General features: G+C 38.8%; 1 protein-coding gene and 1 non-coding gene across 2 annotated transcripts; both read left to right on the top strand.

The window, feature by feature from the left end:
- The first annotated feature begins 9,634 nt into the window (after positions 1–9,634).
- Positions 9,635–9,738, top strand: LOC147504349 (small nucleolar RNA R71). The gene has a single exon (XR_015194052.1). It is a non-coding gene; the product is annotated as a small nucleolar RNA R71 (small nucleolar RNA).
- Positions 9,739–19,983: 10,245 nt separating this feature from the next.
- LOC147504348 (uncharacterized) lies at positions 19,984–20,760 on the top strand. Its single transcript, XM_086605163.1, has one exon. It carries the CDS (start codon positions 19,984–19,986, stop codon positions 20,758–20,760), a length of 777 nt encoding a protein of 258 aa, XP_086461289.1.
- Positions 20,761–22,289: the final 1,529 nt, after the last annotated feature.

The following is a 22,289-nucleotide window of genomic DNA, read 5'->3' as shown; positions in this document are numbered from 1 at the left end:
ATAATTCATAGGTTTCAATTTCTGGCTATATCGATCCAAAGAGGGCCTAAATTCTCACTTAGGATATGGTGTAGTGATCAAGCAAGTGGACGTGTGATTTCTCTATCCGGATTTACTTCTCCCTTGTGTCATTTCTCAAATGTTTCGCTCATATAAGGCTTTAGGCTATATTCTCACAGGATTTGTAAAATAAGTACTCTAGCCTAGATTTCAGAAACTTACTGCTAACAATCATAGATACTCATGTACTATATTTATAGATAGATGCAAAGATTATTACCTACATATTAACCTAAGTTTCTAACAATTATTCTGATTCAAAAGCTACGTGAGACTTCTAGATTGTTAAGAGCATAAACTTAGGTATAATATGCAAAGATGGAAACGCGTGGAATATCTGATAGGTATAATATGCAAAGATGGAAACGCGTGAAATTCTGGAACATCTGCAAAACAAGGTTAGAACATACTAATATAGGAAATAAAAATATTGACGCAACTCTATAAGAGTTCCACCCATTATGGGGTTAACAGAATTAAATTGCTTGGGACATAAGCAGACAATAACAAAACTAAAAACTTACCTTATCTCCCGCTTAAGCATCCTCCTCCTCATCAAAGAGATGAGGTTCCTTCGAGATCCCGCCGGTCCATTATAATTTGCCAAGCTTGCCGCCATTTATCATCTACTAATGCTAACCTGTTAAGTGTTATTATTATGTCGATGGGATGTATGGGCGACCAAATGAGGTCGCACCGCCATCCGGCCAAGTCATTATTCGCGAACGAGCGAACCACCCAATTGGTGGGTCTCATGACTTCAACCCTTTTCCAATCCGTGAATTGTGCACAGAATACAGGTAAACAACTACGCATGAAGTGGCTTACCAAAATAGGCATAAGAATATACTTATGCCTCATGCTTTGGGCTCTCTTAAGACTAGCGACTAAAACTCGGGGGATGTCATATCGGCGACGTCCCTCAACTAAAGCGAGTAAAATGTCACCAGCAGTACTGTTTGCAGAAATGAACTGTCATTCCCCCAAAATATTCATCAGGATGAATAACATGGTGGTGCCTACTTTTAGGGAAAGGCTACCAAGGGCAATGCTATATCGCCCCTGGTCCATTACTCGAAATACCCTCCCCATAATACTCATGGAAATATGTATAATCATAAAGGTATGCATTATCGGTCATATATGCCCATGTGTGAACAGGATCAGGTATTGGTAATCCTGAAACTAAAGCGACCACATTTTTATTGAATTTATGTGTCGTGTCATCGACTACGACGGAGAATTCTTGTTCTCCATCCTGATTACAATAGAATTTAACGTGGTCGTAGAAATAAGCAGTAAGCTGTGGTGAATATGAATCGTCATCACTTACCAGTAGATGACGCCATCCTAACTGCAGGATCCTGTGTCGGAACCAATGTCCATAGGTCTCGGTTCCCAACACGTCTTCGAAAGACTGTTCAGGTATGACTATAGGAGATGTCATCTCAACGACTCTTTGAACAGTTCCAAAAATCCTGGAATGACCCTCAGAAAATTTAAATTTCCGTGTTCACAGATGGCTGGTGCGCTTCGCTTTGAAGCGCTGGTTCGCTCGTGGGTTTTTGGAATTACAGTGTTTGGGCGGAGTCGCGCTCAAGGAGGGAGCGGGTCGCGCTCGTGGGTTTTTGGAATTACAGTGTTTGGGCGCGAGTCGCGCTCAAGGAGGGGCTGGTCAGCTCAAGGAGGAGGCTGGTCGCTCACGAGTAAACTTTCACGAAAGTGTGCATGCAGCGCTCTCATAAATCTTTGAAACGAAGTTTAGAGGAAAAATAAGGAAAAGCTTGGAGTGAAAGGTGCGGGATGATGGTGGGGTGTAGTATGGTTTGTTAGTGTAGAATGAAGGGAGTTTAAATAGGTTCTGAGCTTCCAAAATGAATCGGCAAGTTCCCAAATTGTTTTAAGGCAATTTCCGGAAATAGAAAAATTCCAAACCCGAAAACGGAAACAAATCATCTTCTTGATTTTCTAAAAATCCTGGTATCTTTCATACTGGATTTAGAATAGTAACTTCTAAACTCTCCAAGATTTCATGCTACCACCACACAAATCATAGATATGCCGATATCGGCCAAATTCTCAACCTTTCCTCCAAGACAACTTTACAGCAGATGATCATATAACGAATTATGCTCGGTATAAATATTACCACCCCCAAACAAGTCGGGAAGGTGGGATTAATGATAAAAACAAGCAGAACTCGAAAATAACCAATTATATTAAAACTAAAATTTAAAACCAAACAACATAAAACAAACACCTTAATATTTAAATTTAACAACTGAATTAAAATCCAACTAATAAAACAAAATCATGAAATAACAAATAAACACAACCCGATGGTGAACACCTAGTTATGTGATGAAGATGGACCCCGAGATGGAGATTATTTTTGGGATGGAGAATGGCTTGAACCATCAGTCCGGGCGACGACGCTTATGCCTTTCGGACTTCGGCTAAAACAGAATCCTCCACGGGTGGCATGCGTCGTAGCATCTCTATTCGAACAAAGCGTGGCTTCCATCTCGATCCGAGTAATCGCATCTTGGGCTTGGTGATGCTAGTGGATAGTCTCCAAGTTAGACAAGATATCGTCCTGACCCCTTTCGAGCATTTCAAGTCTCGTCTGAAGGTTCGTTTGCTTATTTCGAACTACAATCTGTCTATCTCGGATATTTTCACAAATACCATAAACGCAATGCAAGGAAGTTTGCAACACTTGCATGTGTTCTAAATTAGAACTACAACTATATAATGCATCGTCATCCAGACATGTCATATCCTCCCTTTCATCCTCCGACTCCACCACCTTTCCTTCAGACAACGGCCAAGTCTCTTGGATGCAATCCGTATAGATACTTGCATTAGAATGCAATTTGATCTTAATAGGAGCAGATTTTGCGACAGCTCTAAAGGAGAGCATGATCTTAGTGATCAATACGGGAAGAGGCGCCAAGCTCTTTCCCACTCCTCTAATCACATTAAACATTAAATCGAGGATGCAGAAATTATACTTATTTGTTTGCAAAATCCAGAGAACGTGCAGACATTGCAGACCGATATCACTGACTTTGTCTTTCCCGAGGACGTTCCTACCAATCCACTGAGCTACAGTTAGTTGATTGGTTATCAGGGTTGACTGGTGGACGCAATGAGATGTCGGATTATATTCACCCTCCACGACAGTATCTTTCATCAAAGCAATAACTCTAGTATACTGGGATTCCTGAATGGTCGTTTCTAGGTTGCTTTCAAGCGTAATTCCCAATTTCACCAACAACTGTGTCGTTACTTCCCTCCTCGTCCTCGCTACCTTAATGAAAATCCTATTCCCCTCAATTCTCGCTTCTTATAAAACTGTTCTACCAAATCATAGTGATAGAATTCCTCTCAGTCGAAAGTACCACAAATCCGTTCAATCCCTCCTCATCATCTCCGCCGTAAAATGGTGCGAAAGTTGTCGGCAAAGAAACGCGTGCTCCGGCAAAATTCTTCGTCGTAGCGCCATTGAAGTTTCTGAGACAACTAATGGTTTGTAGACGGTGCGGGAGGCGAGTTGATGTAAAACAACCACATATACGGTGGTGGCGGTGGTGGGTACTTGAATTGGTGATGCTGTTTTCAGAGTTGTAAAATTTGTTGGGTAGGTGGTGGTAATGGTTTGGAGAAGATTTCAGTTGGGTTGAATTACTTAGCGTGGGTGTAGTTAGGTTTTCTTTTCTCTCTTTTTTTTTTTTTTTTAATTTTGGTGTTTAAGGTTTGTTTTAAACCTTGGTAACTGGCGGGATTGGAAAAGGAAACAACTCTGCGTTTTTGGGAAGGAAGGAGACGCACAAACGTGAGTGCGGTTTGGGCCGAAGCCCAATTTGAATTCCGATTTTTCGCGCAATTTCAAATTCAATTTGCCGCTTCGTTACTGGTCCGATTTTGGCGAATGAGTTATGGAAATGATCAGTAGAGAATTTCCAATTCAATGATCCATAAAACACTCAATTCCAACCATGGGTGACGTATAAGAAAGTGGAAAAACGCCTCGAAGTGCATGTGTGACGTAAGTTATGCGAACGAAGGAAATCTAAGTTTTAGATAACGTCAACCCAATTGAACTACACTACTGGGCCTAAGCAACACAAATGGAAAGTTCGAGCAATCCGGATGGAAAGATCGATTGCCACCCCCAAACAAATTTTTAAACACAAAATTTGTTTTAATGTGGGTCATTTAAAGTCAAATTCCCAAGACTTGTTGGATTGCTATTTCTACGATTTAGAATTTTTTATTTTTTTATTAGTTTATTATAAGAAAAATGAAAAACAACAAATACATAATTCACCCCATAGAGGAACATGACTCAAAAACCGAGAAAACATGCAAAAGTGGAAAACGTGAGTTATGTGAAACGTGGACTTAGGATCCGGTACTTACAGCCACACACTCCATAGGGAGGGCCCGGTTACATGGATGGTGCACTTACCACTATATGGAAGTGGAAGGAAGTACACCAAATGACAAAGGTCAATCCTCATAAGCAGGGTCGTGTAAAAGGACTTCCTCTACATCAGGGGATAGAAGTTCGTGAAAATGTTTTAACCGTTGACCATTAACTTGAAAGGTACTGTTGTCATTGGGATTTACCAAGGTGATTGCCCCGTAAGGGGTGACTTCAGTAACCAGAAAAGGACCAGACCAACGGGTTTTTAGTTTCTCTGGGAAAATATGTAGACGGGAGTTGTAAAGCAAGACATTTTGACCGACTACAAACTCTTTGCGCATGATTTGCTTATCATGAACACGTTTCATGTTAGCTTTATAATCCTTCGCGAGATCGTAAGAATCGCTATGGATTTCTTCAAGCTTATTCAATTACAACTTGCATTTGACACCTGCCTCATCAATATTGAAGTTAAGGCTTTTTATAGCCCACAGAGCATGGTGCTCTAATTCAACGGGCAAATGACATGGTTTCCCAAATACAAGTCTAAAGGGAGACATACCTATAGGAGTTTTGAAAGCAGTTCTATACGCCCATAAGGCATCCGATAGATGCTTTGACCAGTCTTTCCTATCAGGGTTTACAGTTGTTTCTAAAATCTTTTTGATTTCCCTATTAGAAACTTCTACTTGTCCGCTAGTTTGTGAGGAGTTGCTACTTTGTGTGTAACTCCATACTTTTTCACTAGGGATGCAACAACTCTGTTGCAAAAATGTGTTCCACCATCACTAATGATGGCTTTAGGAATGCCAAACCGCCAGAAAATATATTCTTTAATAAAAAATACAACGGTCTTATGTTCACTGCAACGGCAAGCTAGGGCCTCTATCCATTTAGACACATAGTTCACGGCAACTAGAATATAAATGAAACCGTGGGAAACAGGAAAGGGACCCATGAAATCAATACCCCAAACGTCAAAAATTTCTACTATTAAGATTGGATTTAATGGCATCATATTACGCTTCGTGATTCGCCTAAGTTATTGGCAACGAATACACGTCTTGCAATGCACTTGGGCATCCTTAAAAAGGGTAGGCCAATAAAATCCACATTGAAGAACTTTAGCAGCTGTTTTCATCCCACTAAAATGGCCACCACACTCTTTGTCATGGCAGAACGATAGAACTTCATTATATTCCCACTGGGGAATACAACGACGAATAATCTCATCCGCACAATACTTAAAAAGGTAGGGCTCATCCCAGTAGTATAACTTAACTCTGGCCAAGAACTTCTTACGTTCATTTCTTGACCAATTATAAGGCATAACATCAGCCGCTAAATAATTTACAATGTCAGCATACCATGGTGCTGAAAAAATAGCATACAGATGCTCATCAGGAAAAGAGTCCGGTATGGACTCAGAATCACTATTATCGTCGTTTGTAAGTCTAGATAAGTGTTCGGCAACTATGTTTTTGACCCCTCTTTTGTCCTTTATTTCTAATGTGAACTCTTGCAGGAGAAGGATCCATCGGATTAATCTCTGCTTAGCATCCTTCTTTGCAAGAAGGTACTTAAGGGCTGCATGGTCCGTGTAAACTAAAGTTTTAGAACCAACCAAATAAGGACGAAACTTATCTAAAGCATAAATGGCGGCTAAGAATTATTTTTCGGTAGTTGAATAATTTCGTTGAGCATCGTTTAAGGTTTTACTAGCATAATAAATAACAGTGGACTTATTATCTAGTTTTTGTCCCAAGACGCACTAACTGCATAGTCACTAGCATCACACATGAGTTGAAAAGGTTTAGACCAATCGGAGGTCTGTATAATTGGTGCAGAGGTTAGCTGACTTTTAAAGTTTCAAAAGCCTGCTTATAGTTAAAATTAAAATCAAAGATTGCATCTTTCAAAAGCAGATTAGTTAAAGGCCTAGCTATTTTGAAAAGTCTTTAATAAACCGCCTATAAAACGCATGGCCTAGAAAGGCTCTAATATCACCGGACAGTCCGTGGTTTAGGTACAGTCGCTATCTTATCTAGTTTGGCCTTATCTACTTCGATGCTATCACTAGATACAATGTGACCTAGTACTATGCCCTTTTTCACCATGAAATGACACTTTTCCCAATTTAAAATGAGGCTCTTTTCTTCACACCGTGTCATAACCTTAGACAGGTTAGACAAACAGTCTATGAAGGAATCCCCAAAGATAGAAAAATTATCCATTAAAACTTCCATAAAGCGGCTCTACCATGTCACTAAATATATGAAGCATACAACATTTGGAAGGTACCGGAGAGCATTACAAAGGCCAAAAGGCATTCGTTTATAGGCATACGTTCCAAAGGGACATGTGAAGGTAGTCTTTTCTTGGTCATCAATATCAATAATAATCTGAAAATAGCCCGAGTAGCCATCCGGAAAACAATAAAAGCATGACCAGCTAGGCGCTCGAGCATTTGATCTATAAAAGGTAAAGGAAAGTGATCCTTTTCGTGTCATAGCATTTAAACGCGTCAGAATCAATCTGAGATCCTCCATTTCATAGGACCTTGTGTGACAACATAGTCACCCTTTCCATTACGCACCATGGTAACTCCCCGATTTCTTAGGAACTACATGAATGGGGCTTACCCATTCACTATCGAGATTGGGTATATGATACCCGATCGATTAATCGTAAGACTTCTTCCCTAACCACCTCTTTCATGGCAGGGTTCAAGCTTACCTGAGGTTCAGCGAGAAGTCTTCGCGTTATCCTCTAAATGGATACGATGAGTGCAAACATTAGGGTCAATTCCCTTAATGTCGGCTAGGGACCAACCAATCACAGACCGATGTTCCCTAATCACCCGGATTAAATGTGTCTCTTCATCCTTAGATAACAGAGAAGATATAATTACTGGATGACTACCATCCGGATCAAGTTGAATATATTTTAGGTCCGGGGGAAGAGGTTTAAGCACTGGGGTGGGAGGAAAATCAATAGATGTTTCGTCTGGGTCCTCATTTTGCATAATGAATACTTGCTTAGGTAGCAAGTCTTCATACTTAGTATATGGAGCAACCGAAGGGTCTACAATTTGTGTGGACTCAAGGATGGTGTTGACTTCCTCTAAGTAGGAGTCATTTACAAAATCTGAAGTTTCAAAAGAAAGGAATTTGTACATATTGTTTTCGGGAAACGTGTTGTTAAAATAATCTTAAGCTAAGCTCTCGATCATGCTAACCTCCCCATCTATAGACAAATCTGGTAACTATTTCATCATTTTAAAAACATTTATCTCAACAGTAAGATGGCCAAAAGATAAGGACATCTTACCATCGCGGCAATTTATAAGCGCGTTGGTAGTGGCCAAGAAGGGGCGCCCTAAGATGATCGGTACAGAGTCGTTAGCAACTTCTGTATCGAGGATAACAAAATCAGCAAGATAGTAGAAATCCTGAACCTTAACAAGCACGTTTTCCACTACACCCTTAGGATACTTAATTGATTTCGGTCCGCTAATTGCAACGCGTTATTTTTGTAGGTTGCATTTCCTGTAGACCTATTTGTTTATACAAATAATATGGGAGTAATTTAACACTCGCCCCCAGGTCTAATAACGCGGTCGTCGTGTGGGAATCTCCTAAGGTGCATTTTACAGTAGGACGACCAGGGTCCTTGTACTTAACAATTCCATTATTTTCGGATAAAGTTGGGAACCTGTTAAGTTAGAAAGCGCCTTTAGGTATGTTGGTCTTACGCCTAGTAGTGCACAACTCTTTAAGAAACTTAGCGTGGTTAGGTAGCTTTTTAATAGCTTCGAGAAAAGGAAGGTTTATCGTTAGATTCTTGAAAACATTCCTAATCTCCTCAAAGTTTGTATCCCTGGTTAGCATAGCTAATTTTTGAGGGAATGGTGGTTTCGCTCTATATTTCGCGTATGGCTGGACTTGATGTGTAACCTTGGCTTTCGGTTTCCTAGGTTGTGGTTTAACTGGTACCTCTACAGTGGTAGGCTCTTTAGTTTCTATTTCAGTATCTAGTTCGATATCCGGTGTTGGGAGTACTGATGGGGTAACTATAAGCATAGTTACTTTGTTATCAACCACTCTTCCAGAACGGAGAGTGGTGATGGCATTTAGGTCACCTACGATTGTAGTTTCCGTACTAGTATTACCGTTTACCTCAAAGGCTGTGTTTGCCGTTTTAGGGTTTGGTATCGCTTGTCTTGGAAACACGCCTTTTGGTTGGGCTTTCTCTTGGGCTAACTGTTGTATGCCCTGATTTATGGATTGTAAGATCTGTTGGTTTGATTGAGTCATTGATTGGAAAAGTTGTTTGGTAACCTGTATAAAGGCGTCGATACGATCCGGTTGTGTAGGTGTAATAGTCACAGGTGGTGCGACTGGAACTATCTCTCGTTGATTATTTATGGGTGGGTTGTGATAGTTACTATTGTTAACCGGAACGATACCTCTATTGGTATTATAACCATTATAATTACTCTGACCTTGTGCTACACCTTGTCGTGGTTGCGCTTGGTTGTTATAATTATTATAATTTCCCTGACCTTGTCCCTGTCCTTGCCTAGGTGGAGCTTGATTATAGTTGTTTGCTTGCCTAACATTTTGGTTATTAAACCCTAGAGGTGAAACTTGTTGATTGTTTCGCCAACTAAAGTTGGGATGTTGTCTCCATGGGGCATTAGGAATAGGATAGCTATTAATGGAGCAAACATTATCTTGCTCTAATTGTTGTTGTTCATAGGCGAGAAGACAATAGGAGTCAGGGTGCTCAGGACTCAAACAGAAATTACATGGGTTGGAGTTTACATTCATGACGGGGATAGGCTTTTGTTGAACAGAAATAGCCTCAACCTTTTTAGTTAGAGATTCGATTAAATTTTTAAGTTCGGATCGGATTTCATCTCAAACATACCGGTGGCCTTAATCGTTGAAGAAGAACTAGCGAGGCGGGGATATCATCACTACCCCCAATTGTTATTGCGTTTAGTTTGCTCTTCTAAAAATTTGTAAGCCTCTCGAGGCTCCTTTACTTAGGAAACTACCCCCATTCATTATGTCAAGGACTTCTTTATGGTGATGTTGAAGTCCTTTGAAAAAGGCAACTAACTAACGTGTCTTTGCTAGGTTATGGTGTGGACACTCTATAAAGCGGTCGGTGAAACGATTCCAAGCCTCAGAAAATGATTCATGAGGATTCTGTCGGAAAAAATAAATCTTGGAAAACATCTCATCCGTCTTTAGGGGGGGTAAAAATGTTCCATAAACAGCTGAACAAGTTTAGCCCATGAGTCCACAGAGTTTGGCGCTTGGGCAGTTAACCAAGACGCTACCTTATCGGCTAAGGTGAAGGGAAATACCCTCAGTTTAATTTGTTCCGCACCAACCGTAGGATGATGGAATGTTGTAAGGACTTGTTCAATCCTACGCATGTGTTGGTAAGGTTTTTCATGGTCTAAACCATGGAAAACGGGTAACAAATTAAATATGTTTGGGGGAATTCGAAAATCCCCCACTGGGTCCGCTAGAACGATGCAAGATTTAGGGCTATCGCTCAAGGCTTTGTAGAAGTCGGAGAGAGGAGTCTCTCTTTCTTCAGCCATTATGTCAGGTGTGGTTGGTGGGATAGTAGCTAGAGGTGTAGTGATTGGTATACTCAATAGATTTGTATGTTGACGTTGACGGTTAATTACGTTCGGTGTTTTTCTCCGACCAAACCTTAATCTCATGCAAGTCTAAATCTAAACACGACAACACTCCAAACAATCTTGATATTTTAGTATAAACCTCTAACTTGAGATGCGAGGTATGGAAGAAAGGAATACCTGATAGCGTCCTTGCTTCGCGTATGAATAGCGCCTTGTTTACGAGTGTTCAGTGTAAATAACAAGTTAGAACACTGAAAAACTTAAAACTCGAAGTTCGAAACAAACCTGTAGAAATCCGGAAAAATTTAGCTTAGAATGTGGAATCGATCGTTTAGCTAGCCATGATCGTAACTCAGGTGTAAAGTTACAAGTGTTTAAGATGGTCGCGCCAACATGGGGCGGGTCGCGCTCAACATGGGGCCGAACTCACTATTCACCTGGATTAGAAAAAGAGGCAAGGAAAGATAGATCCAAAATTGGATCTAGCTTTGTGAGAAAGAAGGAGATTGGTAGATCGTTGCCCACACAACGTCCAATCTATTCTAAAGGAATACAACAGAAGATCAAGGGGTTGATTGTTGATTCGGATTCATAAAGCTTGGATTCTTAGAGTTATCAAAACCGGATCTAAAATGTATGTTCTCTAATCCAAAATCGTGAGAACCCATTGATTCCGCTGCGCGTGGGTTCTCGCGGTTTGTAGAAATATTCATTCTGAAAATAACGGTTCCTACAAGTTCCTGATCCCACCCATCTCTTCGAATATCTCAACATGTTTGCTGAAGAACTGCTACAACTTCCCCTGGCTTTTCCCCTTCTGGGGTAAATGCTATGAACTCTGGGCGCACAACACTCCCTCCTCCTGTGGATCAGGATGCTAGACTTCTTCCTCCTCCAATTCAGGATGATTCCTCCTTAATTACCAGAAGAAGAGGAAACTGCAATGGCATGTTTCGACAAAAATTTAATTAAACTTAAAATTCAACTAACAACCAAATATTTGAAAACAATTGCATAACCCAAAATTAACTACTTAACTAAACAACTAAAAAAAAATTTCTACTAAAAACAGGGAAACAATTACGAGACGAGGAAGAGATAAGAATAGGAAGTTGATTGATCAAGAATGGAAAGACCAAACACCCCACCCCCAAACAAATTTTTGAAAATAGGTTTTAGAAAATTTGTTTAAAAACGTGGGTCTTTTAAAGTCAAATTCCCGAGACTTGCTAGATTACTATTTATAGGATTTTAATATTTTTTTACTTTTTATGAATAAGGTTTTATATAAAAGAAACAATAAAGCAATAAAGACGAAAATCACTCCATAGAGAAACATGACTCAAAAACCGAGAAAACATGCAAGAGTGGAAAGCATGAATTACGTTACATGTGGACTTAGGATCAAGTACTTACAGCCACACATTCCAAAGGGAGGGCCCTATTACCTTAATGGTGCACTTACCAATATATGGAAATGAGAGGAAGTACACCAAACAAAATGAGTCTTTTATAGTCAGATACTCGAGACTTTATCCAAAACAGTTAATATATATATAAGCAGTTTACCATATATCAACAACCGAAATAGTTGGGGATCTTTCCATAAATCATTGTCACAGAAAACACATTCAAACAAAATCAAGCACCATGATTTCCCATGACGTGGCGTAGCGGAATGAGAGTGAATACTGATGGATCTAGCACCTAACCTGGTATGCAAAGTTTTTTTTTCCTCCAACAAAAGGGTGGCCAAGTGAATGACTGTGAGAAAATTGATGGTAGTAAAAGATATGGTGGATATGAATAAGTTTTAGAAGTAAAGAATGGAAAAAATGAGAATGTGGGTTTATCACAAAACTCATTGGTGGCGTTAGTTGGTATAATCACGCAACTGAAAATGAAAGTATCATACAGCTTTTTAGGTAGTATTTTCTTACTAGGAGAGTTTTGAAAATCATGAAGCACAGGAGAAACAAGAGAGTCAAGTGCAAACTCAAGGTTCCTTTGAAAAGGTGGAGGGTGGGGAACATTGATGGAAGGTGAATGAGTGATAGGATGATGTGAGATGGGTAAATGGTGCTCAGCTAGAGCTCTCAGGTCTAGATCATCAGAAGCTTTTAGATATTCAAGACATTCTTCAATAGGTGGGTTGGAAGAATCACTGGGATAATGGGTGAAAAATTATTCTTCTGGCATGGCGTCAATGGATGAATGGGTATTAATAGGAGGGGACTCGCGAGGTGGCAAAGAAGAGTTGCAAAAGAGTCAAAGAAAATCTTCCTCTACTTCCAAGGAGTTCTCGTCAAAGTCAAAACTTCCAAAAGAAAGGAATTTGTGCATCTGATTATCAGGAAACTTGTTTTTGAAATAATCTTGAGCTAAACTCTCGATCATGCTAACTTCTCCATCGATAGTCGTATCTGGTAACTATTTCATCATTTTGAAAACATTTACCTCAACAGAAAGATGGCCAAAAGACATGGACATCGAACCATCATGGCAGTTTATGAGCGCGTTGGCAGTTGCCAAGAAAGGACGCCCTAAAATGATAGGAACAGAGTCGTTAGCGACTTCTGTGTCGAGGATAATGAAGTCAGCTGGGTAGTAAAAATCTTGAACTTTAACCAGCACGTTTTCAACCACACCCTTAGGATACTTAATAGACGATCAGCTAATTGCAACGTCATCTTAGTTGGTTACATCTCTTGTAGACCTATTTGTTTATATAGATAATAAAGGAGTAAGTTAACACTCGCTCTCAGATCTAATAGAGCAGTTGTCGTGTGAGTATCCCCTAAGGTGCATTGTACAGTAGGACGACCAGGGTCCTTGTACTTAACAATTCCATTGTGTTCAGATAACGTGGGAAACTGTTCAGTTAAAAAGGCGTCTTTTGGAATGTTTGTTTTGCGCCTAGTAGTGCACTAGCTTTCGAACCCGTCCTACAAACGGGTGTCGTTATATTAAATTATTCTAAAAAATATTAGCAACTATTCATAGCTATGAGATATGAAAATTATATTAATCACTTGTTCAAATTTCTTGCACCACTCTCTATAAAAAGAAAGCACCAAACCTTGGTAAAACCCATCGATTTATTTTTGTTGTTATGTTTAATAATAGAAGTTTGATTGAAATTTTGTGAGAATGCCCAATGTGGCGAAGATGATATTAAAGCTACTTAAATAGCAAGGCATTCCCAATCATAATAAAATAATTATAATAAGCACTACTTAAAATGCAAAACTATATTTGTCGAGATATTATATTCTCCCTATATATAATACAACTGTGTTTCGAGGTTAGTTCAATGCATTTGCATCAAGTTTCCGATTTTACGTTAATTATTCTTTAAGGCTAATTCAATGTAGTTGGATCTAGTTTCCGATTTCTCATTAATTATTCTTTGAGGTTAATTTAATGTAGTTGTATCAAGTTTCTGATTTCCCGTTAATTATTCTTTGAGGTTAATTCAGTGCAGTTGCACCAAGTTTACGATTTCCCGTTAGTTATGCATTAAGGTTAATTCAGTGCAGTTCCATCTAGTTTTCAATGTTTCGTTAATTACTCTTTGAGATTAGTTAATTGCATTTGCATCAAGGTTCCAATTTCTCGTTAATTACTCTTTGAGGTTAGTTTAATACGTCTACATCCAGTTTCTGATTTCCTGTTATTATTTTTCGATGTTAGTTCACATCTAGCTTCCAATTTCCGGTTATTTATGCTTTGAGGGTAGTTCGATGTAGTTACATCTGGTTTCTGATTTCCAGTTAACTATTCGTTGAGGTTATTTCAATGCATTTGCATCAATTTTCTGATTTTTCGTTAAATATTTATCAAGGATATTGTATCCAATTTCTGATTTCCCGGCCTGTTAGTTAATCTATGATTTTAGTTTAATGCAGTTGCATCCAGTTTCCGATTTTCCATTAATTATTCTTTGAGGTTAGTTCAATGCAGTTGCATCCAATTTCTGATTTCCGTTAATTATGTTTTTTTAGGTTAGTTTAATGCATTTGTAGCAAGTTTTCGATTTCCCGTTAATTATTTTTTGAGGTTTGTTCAATGCAATTGCATCAAATTTATGATTTTCCATTAATTATTCATTGAGGTTAGTTCAGTGCAGTTGCATCCATTTTTTTTATGTTTCTATATTCGTTAATTAGTCTTCAGATTAGTTTATTACATTTGCATCAAGTTTCCGATTTCTCATTAATAACTCTTTGAGGTTAGTTCAATACATCTGCATCTAGTTTATGATTTTTGATCATTTATGCTTTGAGGTTAGTTCGATGCAATTTCATCCGGTTTCTAATTTCCCATTAACTATTCTTTGAGGTTATTTCAATACATTTGCATCTAGTTTCTTATTTCCCGTCAATTATTCTATGAGATTAGTTAAATGCAGTTGCATTTGATTTTTGATTTCCTGTTAATTATATTTTAATGTTAGTTCAATGCATTTGCATCCAATTTCTGATTCACCGTTAATTATTATTTGAGATTTGTTTGATGCATTTTTGCATACCGTTTCCGATTTCCCGTTAAATATTTTTCAAGGATTTGCATCCAATTTCTAATTTTCCATTAGTTATTCTCTTACGTTAGTTTAATACAGTTGCATCCAGTTTCTGATTTCTAGTTAATTACTTTTTAAGTTTAGTTTATTGTATTTGCATAAAGTTTCCAATTTCTCGTTAATTACTCTTTGAGCTCAGTTCAATGTATTTGAATCCAGTTTTTGATTTTCTTTTAATTATCCAATGTGGTGTGTAATACCAATTTTCTACTTATCCATCTATAGTATCCTTGCAAACATGACATAAAAATAAATTATGCTTGATTTACTATATGGGATCATCAAAGATTATCCAGTTCCCAATTTCCCGTTAATTATTCTTTAAATTATATACCTGACTCATTATGTGGGATCTTCAAAGATTATCTACGAACGGGTCCTGTCATATTAATTATTCTGAAAAATATATGCATAACTATTATATACAAATATTATATTGAACACTCATCCAAATTTCTTATAACATGAAAACCCCACATACTCTCTATTAAAAAAAAATAACTCGCCATTGATAAAACCCTTCAACTTCATTTGTTGTTTAATAATAGAAGTTTGATTGAAATTTTGTAAGATTGTCTAATAAGTCGAAGTTCATATTGAAGCTACTTGAATAGCAAAGTGTTCCCAATTATACGAAAAAAGATAAGATAAACACCGTTTTAAATGCAAAACTATACTTATTGAGACATTCCTACAACATATGACACAACTATATTTTGAGGTTAGTTCAATGCATTTGCATCCAGTTTCTGATTTTATGTTATTTATTTTTTTAGGCTAGTTCAATGAAGTTGCATCCAGTTTTCGATTTCTTGTTAATTATTCTTTGCAGTTAGTTTAATGCATTTGCATCCAATTTCCAATTTCCTGCTAATTGTTCTTCGAGCTCAGTTCAATGCATTTGCATCCAGTTTCCGATTTCCCGTTAATTATTTTTTGAGATTAGTTTAATGTATTTGCATCTAGTTTCCGATTTCTCGTTTATTATTCGATGAGGTTGCATTTGCATCTAGTTTCTGATTTCCCGTTAATTATTATTTGAGGTTAGTTCAATGAATTTGCATCCAGTTTCCGATTTTCCATTAATTATTTCTTGAGATTAGTTCAATGCATTTGCATCCAATTTATTTTTTGAAATTAGTTTAGTGTAGTTGTATCCGATTTCCAATTTTCCGTTAATTATTTTTAAAGATTAGTTTCCGATTTGCATCATGTTTCCAATTTATAGTTATTTTTTTAGGTTAGTTCAATATAGTTGCATCCAGTTTCGATTTCCCGTTAATTTAATCTCTGATGGTTAGTTCAATCCATTTGCATCTAGTTTCCGAGATTTCCCGACAATTATTTTTTGGTGTTAGTTCGGTGTATTTACATCTAAGTTTTGATTTCCCATTAATTATTCTTTGAGGTTAATTTAATGCAGTTATATCAATATTCCGATTGTCCATTAATAAATTTTAAGATTAGTTTAATGCTTGCATGTGCATCCAAATTCTTATTTCCCGTTAAATATTATTTGAGGTTAGTTCGATGCATTTACATCTAGTTTTTTGTTTCTCGTAGTATTATATATTTTTTAAAATATTTGTCATTATTGGTTTTTTTTTTCATTTGCTATTATATATTTTGTGATCTTATTTTTTGTATAATTTAATTTTCCACATGTAATTTGTTTTGGTTTGGTTTGGTATATAATTTATTTAAGCCCAACGTCCACTTTAACTAAATCAATAATTATATAATTTATTTAAGTCAACGTCTGTTTTAACTAAATCTCGTTATTCTGCAAAAATTGGAAATTATAAAATTCAGAAATTTAATTAGAATATGTCGTAATTATTGTGGCCTGTGATTTTTGAAATCCTTAACTATGACTAAATGTCTAAATTCCACAGTGGATGACACCTCAAATTGATCCAACTTTATTTGTTAGGCCCATATATATAGTGCATACAATACAATTTAATTTGTTTTGGGTGTACAGTATTATTTATTTATGATTAGTTTACTTTTTTTTCCAGACACATGTGTGGTTAATAAATGCATAAAGTAAATGTTCAAGAAACTTAATTCATTTTTTCCTTTGTTCTTTCATAGTTTCATGATCATTTTTTAGAAAGAATCTTTGTTATGTTAAACTTCACCTGAGATTAGTGTGGAAACTATTCTTTGTGGCGTAAGGGTTTTAGGAAAATCGTTTTTGGTTGAAAATATTGTTTTTTGCAATTTAGGTTTTTTTTTTTTCCGTAATTAGCTATATTGTTTAAGAAAAGTTAGAGACTCTGTGAAACTCTAGATGGGATTGTTTCTTTATTTATATCCTATTTTTTCTTAATTAGTATTAGAGTTTAGAAAAAACTGAAGTCTCTGAGTGCTCCAAAAAAATAAATTGGTGAGGATATTACTATAATATATATCTAAGGATTTGGAAATTTTTTTTCGTAATTAGTAATTTAGTATTAGAGTTTAGAAAAAGTTGGAGACTCTGTGAAGCCTTGAAAAATAGAGTCAAGAGGGTATAACTATAATATATATCTAAGGACAACTCTTTTAGAAACTTACCATGTTGTGATAATATTTTAATAGCTTCAAGAAAAGGTAGATTTATCGTTAGATTTTTAAAAACTTTCCTAATCTCATCAAAATTTGTATCTTTATTTAACATGGCTAGCCTCTGGGAAAACGGTGGTTTCTCTCTATATTTAGCATATGGATCAATATAATGTTTAACCTTAGCCGTTTTCTTTTTAGGTTGTGGTTTAACTGGTACCTCTACAGGAGTAGGATCTTCAGTTTCTATCTCGGTATCTAGTAAATTTTCATTTTCATTGACCACTGGTGGTGTATCAATGGGCATAGTTATGGCGTTATCAACCACTCTGCCAGAACGAAGAGTGGTGATGGAATTTAACTCACCTACGTTTAAATTTATCAGTTACTTCAAAGGCTGTGTTTGGCGTTTTATGATTAGGTATAGCTTGACTTGGAAACACACATTTTGGTTGGGTTTTCTCTTGGGTTAACTGCTTTATGGATTGATCAATGGATTGTAAAATCTATTGTTGAGCTTGCATGTAGGCATCAAAACGATCCGGTTGTGGATGTGTAGTGGTCACAGGTGGTGTGACAGGAACTATCTCACGTTGATTATTAACAGGTGGGTTGTGATAGTTATTATTAACCGGAACGATATCTCTATTAGCATTATAATTATTATTATTATAATTACCCTGTCCTTGACCTTGTCCTTGTCGTGGTGGAGCTTGGTTGTAATTGTTTGATGGCCTAACATTTTGATTATTATACCCTGGAGGTGTAACTTGTTGATTATTTCTCCAACTGAAGTTAGGATTTTGTCTCCAAGGGGCGTTAGGAATAGGATAGCTATTTATGGAGCAAACATTATTTGGCTGTGATGGTTGTTGTTCATAGGCGAGAAGACAATAAGAGTCGGGATTCTCTGGACTCAAACAGAAATTACATGGAATAGAATTTACATTCATGACAGGGGTAAGCTTTTGTTAAACAGAAATAACTTCTATTTTTTTAGTGAAAGATTCGATTAAAGTTTTAAGCTCAGGATCATATTTAATCTCAAACATATTGGCAGCCTTAACTGTTGAAGAAGAACTAGCGGAGCGGGGGATATCATTACCCGCCCCCCCCCCCCCAGTTATTATTACGCTTAGATTGATCTTCTAAAAACCTATAAGCCTCTGAGGCTCTTTTACTAAGGAAACTATCCTCATTCATTATATCAAGAACCTCCTTATGGTGGTGTAAAAGCCCTTTGAAAAAGGCTCGAACTAGCGTGTCTTTCGCAAGATTATGATATGGACACTCAATGAGAAGATCAGTAAAACGATTCCAGGCCTCTGAAAAGGATTCATGAGGGTTTTGGCGGAAAAAATGAATTTTATATATCATTTCATCTGTCTTCAATGGTGGGTAAAACTGTTCCATAAACAATTGAACAAGTTTGGCCTATGAGTCCACAGAATTAGGCGCTTGGGCAATTAACCAAGACGTCACCTTATCGGCTAGGGTGAAAGGAAACACCATCAGTTTTAATTTGTTCTGCGCCTACAGTAGGATCGTGGAACGTGGTAAGAACTTGTTCTATCCTATGCATATGCTGATAAGGCTTCTCATGGTCTAACCCATGAAAACTGGTAACAAATTAAAAATATTCGGGGGAATTTGAAAAGCCCCACTAGGTTTACAAGAACGATGCATGACTTAGGGATATTGTATCAACCTATTCTATGACCACTGAGGTGGCAGGTCTACTAGCCCAAAGTAAAATAAGAAAGTGGAGGCGCGAAGCACCGGATCAAGACCACAACACCATAGAAGGGACAAGGCCGTACAACGGCAGGTGAGAAAAGAGGTGTCAGAGTCAAACGAAGGGCAAGTTAACATAGAAGGAACGGGGAGTATGAGATAGGGGTCGCGGAACCCTATAACGACAGCTGTAAAGAGGTCGACCAAGGGATAGAAAGGAGATCAAGGGATGGGAATGAAAGAAGGAGGTATAAAAAGGAACAGTAGGTAAGAAAAAAATAGGAGGAAAAAAGAGAGGGAGAGAAGGAAAAAGAAAGGAGTGAGAAAAGGTTAATGAGTGAGATTGCTAGTGAGATTTGTGGTTAACACATTTGGCGCCGTCTGTGGGGAAGAAAGAGATACACGATCTGGGAAGAAAGGGAAGGCGCAGAACATGGCTCCAGCTACGAGAGGAAGAGGTAGAGGAAGACCTAGGAGGGCAGAGGCCATTGAGGATGAAACAGTGAGTGTTGAAAATGTGGAGATGGAGGAAGAGGAGGTTGAGGATACGGTGGCGGAAATGACCACGCTGCTTTAAGAGGAGGTAGGGAGACTTAGGGAGGAGAACGATGAGTTGAGGAGAGAAAGAGAAGCTACCCAAGGGGGAGTGGAAACAGCACCACCTGTTGGTAGTGAAGTGGAAGGACAAAGAGAGGAACGTCCTTGGGAACCCGAGGCGAACAACACAAGAGGCATTACCATGGAAATAGTGCAGGCGATGAATGAGAGAGAGAGAGAGGCCAACCGCGCGGTGGAAAAGGAGAAACAAGGCGCGGCCAAGAAAGTGGTGGACAGCCTAAACTAGAACCCACTTGCTGAGTTTGGAATTCCGAGGTACCTAAGAGGTTCACACAACCACGGTTTGAGAGGTATGATGGGAAAGGAGATCTGGCGGACCATGTGCATCACTTCAGGCAGCAGATGCCACTATGGCAGGAGGCTAAGTATGATGGCCTTCGTTGCATGATGTTCCCGACCAGCCTGAAAGGGGGAGCATCCGACTGGTATTATCGGTTGGCGTCGTGGAGTATACAAAGGTTTGAGGAGCTGGAACAGGCCTTCGTAAATCACTTCATCCACCAGAAGAAGAGGGTAGTAGATGTCATGGATCTCGTTAATGTCAAGCAGAAGTCAGCCGAGACACTTAGAGACTTCTTGTGTAGATTCAAAGAAGAGACGGTAAGGGTGGAAAATCTGGATGAGCGCACCGCGGTCATAGCATTCCAGCATGGATTGAAACAGGGAACTAGAGCGCATGAATCAGTATCCAAGATCGAGGTTACCACATTACATGCCTTGTACCTGAAGGTGGAGAGGTACATCAGATATGAGGATATTTTGCAGAGGAATAGTAAGAAACACAAGAAACCTGACAAGTCAGTGCATGCTGTAGGAGAGGAGGATAGTAGAGATAAGGAAAGGACCGCGGCCAGAGAGCGGGGAACTTACAGAAGGGAGACACAGAAAGCGGAAAAAGATAGGGAACAAGCCCGACGTGAATACAAGGAGAGGAAACCATACCGCAAACTGGATCTAACTCCGCTGAATCGGCCGTTGGAGGAAATCCTACCGCTAATCAAGGGTCAGCCACATTACGAAGAACCACGAAACTCACCCAAGGAGTTAGACGGAAAGCCGTTTTGTGCGTATCATCAGATCAGAAATCATGCTACCAACGAGTGCTTTGCTTTGCAATAGTTAGTAGACAGAATGATTGGGAGAGGGCAGTTGAAGGAGTTTGTCAAGGAGGTGAGGCCAGGTGAAATGGTTCTAGCCGCGGCTAGGATCTTGGGTACGATAAATGTTATTGTTAGTGGAGAAACGCTAGGTAAGAACGCCCACAGAGACAAGGTGAGGAGGACCGCCAACCTACAACAGATAAACGAAGTGGTGGGCAGTCCGCGGCCAGTTCTAGGAGCCAGCAAGGGAAATAATGGGATAGAATTCACCCTGAAAGATCTAGAGTCAGTGATCTCGCCCCATGAAGATGCGCTAGTGATCACTATCGCGATGGAGAATTTACATGGTGAAAAGGGTGCTGATAGACTGCAGAAGTTCAGTGGACCTGCTATTTCAAGGTGCGATGAAAAAGATGGGCATTGAAAAGAAGCAGATGAAGCCCCTTCCGACTAATTTATACAAGTTCCATGGCAGCATGATTGAGCCGCTAGGGGAACTGGTGCTGCCGGTAACAGCAGGGTCGGTCACGATTTTCACCCGCTTCATGGTAGTAGATACCAATTCACAATATAATGCAATCCTGGGGAGAAAATGGATCCATGAGATGAAGGCAATCCCATCCACCTATTACCAAGTGGTTCGCTTCCCGACGACAAATGGAGGAACATATGAGATAAGGAGAGATCAGGTCGCGGCTCAAAACATCCATCAGGTGACAACAAAGGGTTTGGTCTGCGCTCCAGATAAAGAGGCAACGGAAAAAGGGGGACAAGCTGGCATAGCAATTACAGACTGTGGCCTGCGAGAAGGAGCTACTCGTAGGGGCCAAGATGATGGATGAGATTGAGGTCGTAAACATCGGGGTGTCAGAGGAGGAGAAGTTTGTGAATGTGGGAACCAGCCTGATGGAGGCATGAAAAGCAAAGTTGATTGCTTTGTTAACTAAGAACAACGGTGTGTCCGTCCAGTCCAACAGAAGATGAGGGGCATGAAGCCGCAGTATGCACAAGGGATTCAAGAGGAAGTAAAGAGGTTGAAAGATGCTGGCATCATCCGCGAATGTAAGTTCATCGAGTGGCTGTCGAATGTAGTGGCGATACCCAAGAAGAATGGGAAAGTAAGAATGTGTGTTGATTTTACGGACGTCAACAAGGATTGTTATCCTATGCTGTGGATAGATGAGTTAGTGGATCGAACTGCGGAATTTAAGATTTTTTCATTCACAGACGCGTAAATGGGCTATAACCAGGTGGTGATGTACGGCCCTGACCAGGAGAAGACCGCATTCATAGTTAAGGGGGGAACATATTGCTACACCAGAATGACGTTTGGGCTAAAGAATGTCGAGGCGACATTTCAAAGATTATGGGAGAAAATGTTAGAGAGCAAAATCAGAAAGGGAATGGAGATCTATATAGATGACATGGTGGAGAAGAGTATGACCGAGGAGGAGCATTTGGCGAGGCTAAGTGAAACGTTCTCTATACTGCAAAGACATAAGCTGATGTTGAACCCAGAGAAATGTACATTTGGGGTGACTTCGGGGA

This window comes from Coptis chinensis, chromosome 4, assembly GCF_015680905.1.
Source record: "Coptis chinensis isolate HL-2020 chromosome 4, ASM1568090v1, whole genome shotgun sequence".
NCBI classification, from domain to species: Eukaryota; Viridiplantae; Streptophyta; class Magnoliopsida; order Ranunculales; family Ranunculaceae; genus Coptis; species Coptis chinensis.
Note: the sequence above shows the minus strand (reverse complement) of the source record. Positions and strands in the feature narration are given on the sequence as shown.

Coding starts and splice junctions, on each gene's coding strand:
- LOC147504348 (XM_086605163.1), top strand. CDS start 19,984: ATGCCACTATGGCAGGAGGCTAAGTATGATGGCCTTCGTTGCATGATG.